Source organism: Coenobita brevimanus, chromosome 96 (genome assembly GCF_032717465.1).
Source record: "Coenobita brevimanus isolate Jiangsu-jjx chromosome 96, ASM3271746v2, whole genome shotgun sequence".
Lineage (NCBI taxonomy): Eukaryota > Metazoa > Arthropoda > Malacostraca > Decapoda > Coenobitidae > Coenobita > Coenobita brevimanus.
Window position 1 is genome coordinate 2,487,114 of NC_137049.1, and position 11,166 is coordinate 2,498,279.

The 11,166-nt window shown below is 42.4% G+C and overlaps 1 protein-coding gene across 1 annotated transcript; it reads left to right on the plus strand.

Annotated features, from left to right (window-relative positions):
* The first annotated feature begins 1,245 nt into the window (after window positions 1–1,245).
* Window positions 1,246–1,833, plus strand: LOC145413415 (neurogenin-3-like). The gene has a single exon (XM_080283101.1). The coding sequence runs from the start codon at window positions 1,246–1,248 to the stop codon at window positions 1,831–1,833; it is 588 nt and encodes a 195-aa protein (XP_080139227.1).
* The last annotated feature ends 9,333 nt before the right edge of the window (window positions 1,834–11,166 follow it).

Consider the following 11,166-nt stretch of genomic DNA (forward strand, 5'->3'; position numbering starts at 1 on the left):
CCTGATCATCATACATTCGAAAATTTATTATACAGAACCACTGATCAATAAGAGATATGAATTATCCTGTGGCATCCCAGTTTTTGCTTTGCAACAGTCCCCTCTCACCGTAATATTAATGTACACTTGCACAGCTCTTTGACAGCAGTTGTGTTGCATACTAAACTTGCTGCCTCTGTTTTCCTGACACATTACAATGCATATCAGTAACTTTACAGACTAATTCATATATACTGTTTTTGTCTTTGCTGACATTTCACCAAACAATGTATTCATCATACTGAACTAGTAAGCGCCTACAAGAGTATAACCAGGCTTCAGTCTCTCTCTCTCTCTCTCTCTCTCTCTCTCTCTCTCTCTCTCTCTCTCAACTAGACTTCTGTCTGTCTGTCTCTCTCTGTCTCTGTCTGTCTGTCTCTCTCTCTCTCTCTCTCTCTCTCTCTCTCTCTCTCTCTCTCACACACACACACACACACACACACACACACACACACACACACACACAACAACCACTGCCTGGCTGGCTGACATGGTGTGGGTGAATCCTGGCCTGGAGGGGGCAACAGGTGAACTGGTCCTCAGTGTTGCTCGGGCGGCTGGCCAAAGAAGGTGTGTACAGCTCTGTCTCTTGCGTCGGAGTTCACGTGCCACAGTTCCCCATCTCCTCCATCGCAAAAACCACCTGGCCATCCGCACACCTACTATTAGAATACCTGTGTGGGGTTGAGGTATATGCAGGAAGTGAAGTTTTTCCGAGGAGCTGTCGTTGGAAGCAGTAGAGAATCTTCCTAATCTGGGAACATATTTCCATCGGAGGAGGAAGTGGCAGGGAAGAAGGGTTGACCTGCCAGCAGCATTCGGGACACAAGCATTCCTCATCTCACCCTACCAATCTCATCTAATTCCTCGCCTATTAGGGGTGAGGCACCAGCATGCGACTCCTTGGCTCTTCTCAGGTCCAGTTTCCATGCGTATGAATGACACGAGCATGCATAGGCAAATATTTTCCTGTGAGACTCTTTCCCAGCTCCCTATAATAATAGAGTAAGAAATTATCCAAGGGTAACAGTACCAAATGTCTTGGACATTGCAATAAAAAATTATCTAAGAAATTAAAACTGGTGCCTTCGACGGTGCAATAAGTACTGATCTAGGCAGCAAACTCCAGTGAGTCCAAAAATTGGATATATGATTAATGGAGTGGTGTGGTGATTTCTATATTGGTGTATGGAATGATCCTGCGTGATGGTGCAGTGCGAGAGCGTAGACGAAGGTGCGACGCGAGAGGGAGAGAAATATAGGTTGCGGCCTCGCAGGGTGGTGAAGAGGCTGCAGCAGGAGGTGACTAAGACACCAAGGGGAGCTATGGCAAAATCGCGATCAGCGCCGCTGTCAAAATACCGCAGAAAGACAGCCAATGCCAGGGAGCGACACCGCTTGATGGAGATCAACAAGGCCTTCGATACTCTGCGACAGGTGCTTCCCGAGGCTGTGGAGGTGGAGGCGGCCAGCACCCCGTCCATCATGACCAAGATCACAACACTGCGCCTGGCTGTGGACTATATCAGGGCTCTCAGTGAGGTTCTCGAGGCTGACCCTCACCCTACCTCACAAAACCTGTCTCACCCAGCTTCACCCTTCCTGCCTCAGCCTGCCTCACCCTGCCTCCCGTCCCTAGACTGCCCCGCCGACCTGAACGACCTGCTCTCTGACACCCCCACTTTTTTGGACGACCCCTTGGATGTGTTCTATGACCTTCCCCCTTTACCTCTCCAAGACCCACTCCACTTGCTGCTGGAGGTGGAAGGAAAGGGCATGTTGCTCCTCACCTGAACTTCCACATTCCACCACACCTCCCACACAGTATATTGCACTCAGCCATGCAGTCAAGCACACACCACCACATCCCATCATACCTTCAGCACACTACAGCACATCCTACTGAACCTCCACCACACCACCACCACACCCTCTCATAGCTGCAGCACACTCCACCGCAGTTCCATTTCACCTCTGAGATTGCCTCGCAATGACATCATTGGAAAAAAGTTGATTGTGTTTAAGACATGTGCAGCGTCTATACCTTCACGAGCCATTATCATCAACAGAGCCTGACTTGAAGATATATCAAGTGCATAATTATATAGTACTGTACTCCATCAATACGGACATGTGTGTCATCTGTCTACAGCAACATTGCCTGTCCGTTCACCACGCCAAATACTGTGTATAATAATTCTCACCCCCCTAACCTATGCTACTAGGAACAGGATAATGATGATGATGACGACAATGATTCCAAGTGATGGAAATGGAACTTTTAAAGACCTTTATCGTCTGTGAGCACTTCAACTGTTAAGTGTGCCATGTATTTGTTACTATTGAACACTGAGTGACGTTACTGATGTGTGAAAACCAAGTCACATGTGGAGTATGTGGTTTCATGAAAAAAAATGTAAGTCATCAGTATGATAATGAAAACAATTCTGCATATGCTATATATTTCGTAATATTTGGCTGTTAGTAACAAGAAATGGACATTCAGGTGCTATATTAAATGTGAAAATACTTATTTTGATTGTAGGCTATCAATATTACTAACAAAAACAACTGTCCTTCCGGTTTACCAAATATTGAGGTCTAATGACGGCCAATAATAGCAATAACAGAAAATAAAAAAATTCTGTTACGTGTGAATAGAGTAAACCTGAACGTTATCAATATCAGCTACAAAAATAAACGTGCTTATGCAGTTTGTATTATCTTTGTGATTGTATGAATCTCAGTACGAGGTAGTACGGTCAGGGAGGAAAGTTTGCTTAATATTTAACTTCAGTTTCTCACCTCTTCTGGTTAGTATTCCTAAAGTGAGAAAATTTAACATTCCTGAGGTGAGAGAAGCTTGGTATGTCTCTGCCTATAGATGACTCAGTTATGATGCATGGAAGAGGAAAGTGACTGACATGCTGCAGGTGTGAAGCTGATTCGGTGCAATAATAGGCGAACTTCTGACCCCGATAGTACAGTGGAAAGCAGACAAAAGCAGACCTGTATGATCCTTTTGAGACTGAGTTGTGAGTAGCAGGATAATGAGTTGGTATCTATCTCATATGTGAGAAAAGATATTCACCCGTTCATTATGACAACGTACTTTCATCTCTGCTATCTCCAAATAATTATACCGGTACTCAGTTTAGGTCAGACTCTGCAAACAAAATAGGATAGATATGGCCTTCAGTAAGTTTTTCTGTACGTTCTTTCCTAAGCTGAAAATAAATCGTCTGGATGAGGCAAGATTGTAATAAGAATGCCATTCTCGGGTTGAAGGAGTTAAAACAAAAGAGACCAGAAACATACCTCATGAATTCTGTTTGGATTAGCCAGGGTGTAACATATCTACATTATCTGGTTGTGAGTGAGAAAAGGTTGACAAACAAAATCAAATGTACTGAATCGGGATTGTGTGTTGGATAGTTATGACTATGCTGTCTATTGTCAGAAAAAGTGACAGTATACGAAAACAGAGACAGTCCTACTGATCCTTATGAGCCTGTGTACTGTAAGGTAGGGTCAAACTATGTACCTATTTTTTATATCAGTAAAAGGAAGGCAAAACATAAGGCTCCTCCCCTGCCCACGAATCACCAAATGCAGTCAGGAACAAGTGAGGAAAATGTTCTGAACAATAACTATAATGAAAATTTTCTGTAGCAAATGGTATATAGCAGAAATAGGTTGGAAATTACAGACCGTATGAATAAATGGACCTTAGGTTTTTCCGTATTAAGTCTAATATTCTGATAATGGCGAGGCAAAAAAAAAAAAAAAAAAATCTAGTACTTACGGAAAATATATACTGTATATTCATAGTAACATTCATTAGAAAAAAAATATAGGAAAATACTGACCTTGTGAATATACGGACTCTATTTTTGTACATAACTTGGGCAATATTTTGATGCTATTGAGAAAAGGGGTGAAAAAAAACTTTCATGGATATTTACAGGGAATGGAGACTGGAAAAACAAAAGAAATTGTCAGAGCTGCCCAAGTGATTATTTGAACCTCTGTCCCCTCGGCATGAGGACGTCATTCTTAGGTGGCTGCTTCAGGACGAGAGTTTTCAGTTTGGGGGATCGGTCTGTTTGTGATGGGGTTAATGAAGGACGTACCTGACCCCCGACCCCACCAGTCCAAAAAGTCCACCTTTAACCTGAATAAATCGTTAGGAGATACTGTAGATCAGCATGATTAAAATAAATATACGTTCTGGAACTGAATGTGTCATCATTGCTCATAGTTTTATCATACTTTTTGTACTCGTATGAAAAGTGGAGGAAAACTGCAAAGTAAATTTTAGAAAAGAAGTTGGCTGAATTGAAAACCGGGAAAAAAAAAAAAATCAAGGAAATATGGATTCAGGTTTGTTTGTAATTCGAGTAATGTTCTGAAGGAAGACACAAAAAAGTATAAAAATGCCGTGTTATTTTTGTTTGTTTTTTTTGGGGGGAGGGGAAGCTGGAATATTAGGGAAAAAATATACAGAAAGTGTTCTTACGAGTATTTGGACATATTAGTAATATGGGCAATGTTTTGATGCTTGTGTCTGTGCCGTGGGTCCGTGCTTAGGGCTATGACGTGACCAGGCTACTGATTGCCATATTGTTCTCCAGTTGCCATAAGTATTTTACACTACTGATTAGAATTAGCAGATACAATAAGTGATCTGTCGCTTCTTATGTCTGTCCAGCATTCTTTCTACCTATCACTTGTTACAGTTTCCATATCTATTACCTGTAAGAGATCATTAGCAAAATCTCCGTGCATCAAAACTCTCACTTTATACACGACCACATCACATACTACAACTACTACTATTACTACTACTACTCTCTCTCTCTCTCTCTCTCTCTCTCTCTCTCTCTCTCTCACCTGGGTCTGATCTTCCATGCTTTCCTTTCAGGTGCCAGTTTGTCCCGGCGTCTTGGAGCTGAGCCAGAAGTCTCTCTCTCTCTCTCTCTCTCTCTCTCTCTCTCTCTCTCTCTCTCTCTCGTCTCGTCGCCTCACCCACGCCTCCAGTCAAGCCAACACAAGACGACTCAGCTGCACGACCTCCTACGACCTCACAACCTACTACGACCAGCTATAAGTCATCCCAAGTCACCACGACCAGGTGTACTCATCGGCAAATTAACTGTTCCTCCTTCCTTTATATTCCAGTCAAGGCAGCTGCATCTACCTCCTTCCACGACAAAGACGACTCAGCTGCACGACTTCCACGACACCCTTAAGCAACGACCTACGACCGGCTGTATCCATCAACGACTTCACCTGCCTCACACGACCTCTCAAGCTACCACGACCAGCTGCACCTACCTCCTCGCACGACAGGACGACAATAACAAATCAGCTGCATCCCACGTCGACCCAGCTGCACCCAAGACGACACCCCATGTCATCAAGACCACCAGTACCCAAGACCTCTTCATACTACGACCACAACGACTTGGCTTCACCTCACACCACACTTCATACTGTCACGACCAGCTACCTACCTCTTCAAATAACATCTCAGCTGCATCTAACATGACCCCTAAGTCACCACGACCACTTCAGGAACGACTACTATACTGAAAAGGATAATATAGCCACTTTGAAGCTTTAAACAATATATTCCGATCTCAGTTTTTAATATAAGTAAGACTGTGCTATCAAATTCGTGGGCACTATCAGATAAGAAATGATAAGCGCCTCTGATCTCTCGCTTCACATCATCTGATTACAAAAAATCTGATCCAGTGGGCAACGAGAAGTGCTGAATGTTCCACTCGATTTGATAACTAAGTGGATTATCAAGTGAACTGAGATAAGTGGGTCTGGTTCAACTCAAATATTCTGAACTAAACGAAAGTGTACGTTTAATGATCCACTTAATTTGATAACTAAGTGCCATATCAAGTGAACCAAGAATTGTCAGTTTCTCTACACATATCCTGAAAACAAAAGCCAATAATAGTTTAAATATCCACTTATTTTGATGGCTAAACGAATTATCTTGAACAAGGACAAGTGGGTTTAATCCTGATCTACACATACTGCATTCAGATAACAAAAGAGATATAGTAAACGATAAATGAGGCGATAACTGAGAGCTTTATCGACCGAACTCCAAATAGGTTTAATATCCCAATTTACCTGAAGACTGAGTGCTTTATCGAGTGAAGATGTGTGTGATAAATGAGTGATAAGTGAGTGATAAATGAGTTAGTCCCACTCGATTTGATAACTGAATTCTTTATCTCTTGAGCCATAAATGATTAGGTAAGTGAATGTCTTGGCCAATGAATTATTAATGTGCTTATTATTCTACTTAGTTTTGATTAGTAACTGCTTTATCAGGTGAACAACAGAACAGGCTCCACTACTCGCTCTCTCTCTCTCTCTCTCTCTCTCTCTCTCTCTCAAGGTCGTTGTTGTGGTGCGGGTCGTTTACGAGGGAGGCCATTACGATCAATCCCACGGGCAGGTTCAGGCACGACCACAGCCCCCTCCCCTCCTCCTATCCTCTTCCTCAGTCCTCCTACCCTCCTCCTACACCCCCCCTTCTCTCCCTCAGTCTCCCTCCACCTCCACCCCACTCCTAATCTGTGACGGTGGGGGCGCTACCAGTCCAAGGCCAACAGAATCTGATACCTTTAGAGAGAAGAGGATCAAGCTGGAAAACATACAAGCTTTAAGGAAGACAAGATCACTAGAATACACACAACTTTAAAGACAACACATGGCTGAAAAGCATCTCAAGCTTTGCAGACAAAATCATCGCCGTAAATATTATAATAAGTTCACGTCCAGCAAAAGATTTAAGAACTCAGAACTGAACTAATGTGAAAAACATATAGATTTAAAGACAAGAATATCAAGTTGGATATAGCTACTGAACCTCCCACCACAAGAACTGTAATCTGCCACCACTCTACGCTTCAGTGATTTAGCTCTGAAGGCAAGAGAATCTAACTGAAAACTACTGTCACTCTACCCCTCACAGAATCACATAGCTTTAAAGACAACAGAATCAAGTTGCATAAACCTACTAAATCAAGTTCCTCATAATATATTAGCTTAGAGACAAGTGTAACAAGCTGGACATTTCTACTGGGTAATATATAATCTTTAAATGCAGTAGAATCGAGAGTGAAAAAGTGGCAACAAAGAGAAAGAGAATCAGAGTTTTCATAAGGACAGTAGCATCCAGCCGCAATAAGTGACAGGCCAGAGAAATCCGAAAGATTAGTGTATAAGTGTAATAAAAATTCGGATTTCATAAGAGGATCCAGCTACAGTAAGTGAAAGCAACCATACGAGTGGAAAAATGTGCTAACTATTACAAAGACAGAAATAAGCAAAACAAAGTGACATAAGAGGAGAAATACGAGTGAGCTAAGATAAAAATAACTCTAAAATAAAGGAATAATTGAGACAAAAGTCGTAAAAAAGAGAAATAAGGACTGAGAAGTGTGCTGGCTAAAACACGAAACCGCATAAGATCCATTCGGGTGGAAAAGCGTTCTTGTGTACTGTCGTTGGTGGAGGTGGTAAGGATCCGTGTGACTATGAGGGTAGAGAGAGGGTCATCAGCGACTGGAGTGGCAGTACCCTCGCAGCAGGGCTCCTGGGTGGTGTAACCTTGTCCCCACCCGACTAATGCTCCACCTCCACCCCTCGTCCACGTCCCCCCATTGCGCCCAGACCAGCCTCACAGGACGAAGTATTCCTACATATTCTTGGGATTGAGTTGTGTTTGGGACTCTCTCTCTTCGTGCCGTCTATCTAAGTCATACTACTAGATATTTACATGCCTTCTCATGCAGCTGCTATACACTGACCTGCCTTCTCATACAACTGCTAGACACTGACGTGCCTTCTCATACAGCTAGTAGACATTTACGTGCCTTCTTGTTAAACAGCTACATAGGAATTTACGTGCTTTTATCCTAAGTCATACAGGTACTAGACACATCACAAGCAAACTAGCTTGGGTGCTAACGTAAAAGTTAGACTAAAACAAAAAAAATCCATTGATAACACTTAGATTCTCTGTTCGTCCCATCACTTTGAGTCATACAGCAACTGAACATTTAACAAACAAGCTACAGCGAATAATAATGATAAATACAAGCCTTAAAGAAATCGTATACCCGTGTAACTGAGACGAAAGGAAGGAAACGGAAAGGAAAAGGAAGGATAGGAAAAGGATAGGGAAAGGAGAGGACTTGCAACCACATACCATGCTCTTCGTCTTCCCAGTTCGTCCGTAGCACAAGTCACCTAAGGAGACATCACAAAACCCCCACCTCCATCACCCAGAGCCACCCACGTCCCCTTCCATCAGAGAACATTTTAACTGAACTGAAACATCCATTTACCTCACGCCATAATCCCTGCACCTGGTGATCTATATCTTAACACACATAGGCGAGATTTAGAGGCTCGCTACAAACTTTCCATCTCCAATCTCTCTCTCTCTCTCTCTCTCTCTCTCATACCGACCTCAGCCCCGGCCCACCACAGGCTTTGTGTGACCTAGCAGGGTGGCTCCTTTATCCAAAACTAGTTGCTACCCGGCCACTGATAAACCCTGATAAGTCCTTCATCCTACCCCGCTCACCCCTGTTACCACCACCCTCGTACATCCTGCGAAATAGAACACCCCGGGGAAGGAGCAGAGTTGATGAGGAAGGAGCTTGAACATTGTGATCAGTGGGGTTCCGTCATAATCGGATTTCACGGGGATACGGAGGAAGAGAAAGAGGCTTAGCTAAATGACATCAGTGTGTTGGGACACGTAGATATAAGGCTTTGTCATATTATGGTAACAAGCGTTATGGAACTACCTTTTAAAACTGATCTTTTAAAGGTTACGTTTGTGTACTGTGCTAGATTGTACTTTTTAGGGTAATTTCATGTACCGTGCTATGGTTATACTGGTGTATTGTAACTTCAAGTGGCTTTAAGAACACTCATTCATCACATACTTTAAGCTGTACTCGTGTAATGTACTAGAGTTATGTAGTGCACTTATAAGCAGCTATAAGAGAGCCATTTATAGATTGTACTGTGCTTAGATTATCCTAATGTAATGTACTTTTAAGAATTCATAAGCACACACATTCATTACAGGTCAACGGGAAGGGGGGTACATGTTACGGGGAGGCTTGTAATCGCTCCATCTCCAGGGTTTAACGAGAGGGAATAAATGCATGCCTAAAGAGCGTCATTACAAGATATTTCAGGAGGGGTACCTCAAGTGTAGGGGGGTCTTGTTACAGGCTGGCTGGGCCCATAACACGGGTATTAGCATAATTGCTCCTACGTGCTAAACACCCATGTCTCAGAGGCCATACCAGAAGCCTAAGGAGTTGAACACAGACACCTGCGAACACTAAACCCAGCTATCCAGTAGGCCCACACATACACACACCATCTGTCTCCCCCTCCTCACCCCAAACATAAACCCATCTACTTTCAACTTCCAACACTAATAACCTAACCTAACCTAACAACAGTGAGTCACCTAGTAAGGCCACACACCTACCCTTGACCACTGATATAATTCCATCTACAATAGAAATCATATACACAACTGTGAATTAAAATTATCTCCAATACTCTTAACCTAACCTAACCCAACCTTAACTAATCTAACTTAACCTCACAACACGACACACAGTCACATCGTAAACACACACCCACACAACCCCCCCTCTCTCTCTCTCTCTCTCTCTCAGCCACAGAGATAAAGCCACTCTTAACAGGAACCCTCGACTTCATTGTGAAATAAAACCACTCCCAGCACAAGAACATCACTTCCTTTAGAACCTCACACACGACTTCCATCATAAAATAGCCTCCAACATAAACCCAGGAATCCACTTCAATAAAACCCATTCCAACACAAATTCTTTACTTTAATTCAAACACAAATTCTTTACTTTTATCTACTTCCATCAGCAATCCAAGAATCGATATAAAAAACACACTATCACACATTAATCCTTTATAAACTTGGAAAACAGGAGTAGCAATCCGAAAGCTCGTTTTTTAATACAAATTCACATAGTCTACTTGTTTCGAGAATGTAGCAACATACACACAACCTCCAGCCATTAATTTCCAAAACAGGCCCAGTATAGAATAAAACGAAAAAAAAAAAAAACTTCTGCCACAAATCTTCTTTAAAGAGAAGTCCATAAATCCTTTTACCTAGACACCTGACAAATATACACACACCTCCAGCCATCATGACGACTCCACTGTCATAGTGGAAATACACTTTAAATACAAATCTATAAATTCATAAAAGGCACGAAACCCACACACATACACATACACACACACCTAGAGGCCCCAGACTGTTAAGGTAATTTCAATGTGTAATTCTTGGCTCTGTATGTGTGAGAGAAAACTACTTTGTGTAAGGCGAGGGTTAAGCACAAACCAAAATTCAACGTGCTTTCATAAATTATCTCAAAATGAACACTCCTGGAGCCTCTACGTAAATCACCCTTGTCACATACATTAGCGTGACTTATGGACTTCTAAGCACAAGTGTCGTCCATAAAAATGTGTGAAAATATATTGAATAAGTGTAAAGAAATAGTGGAAAAGGTGTGAAAAACGGAAAATAGTATTCTTAAGTGTGATTACCTGAGAACGACTTTGAAAACTTACGCCCTTAAAAAAAAAAATAAAAACATATATAAACACGTCAGGAACATATAATTAGCTGTGATCTGTCGGTGCTCAGGGCTTAAAGTTTGTTCCCGAGGGGTAGAAGAGGATGAGGCAGAAGAGGAAGTGAAGAAGGAAGAAAAGGAAGCGGTGAGAGGGATGGCCGCGCCGCCGTTAGCTTAGACAAACTACCGAGAGCAAACATTTCCACTTCGTCGAGGGCCCACGTTGCTCCCTCCTCCCTCCCTTCCACTCTCTTACTCTGTCTTCGTATGTAGCCACCAGGGAGGCAACAGATCACATCCGGGAAGTTTTTTGTTTTGTTTTTACTCACATTTAATTATAGAGATCAAGAAAAAAATAGGATTGCTCATAGGTTGTCCGATTACAGTGTGATGCTATACTGTGTTGTTCTGAACCGGAAAAATTCACATCGAA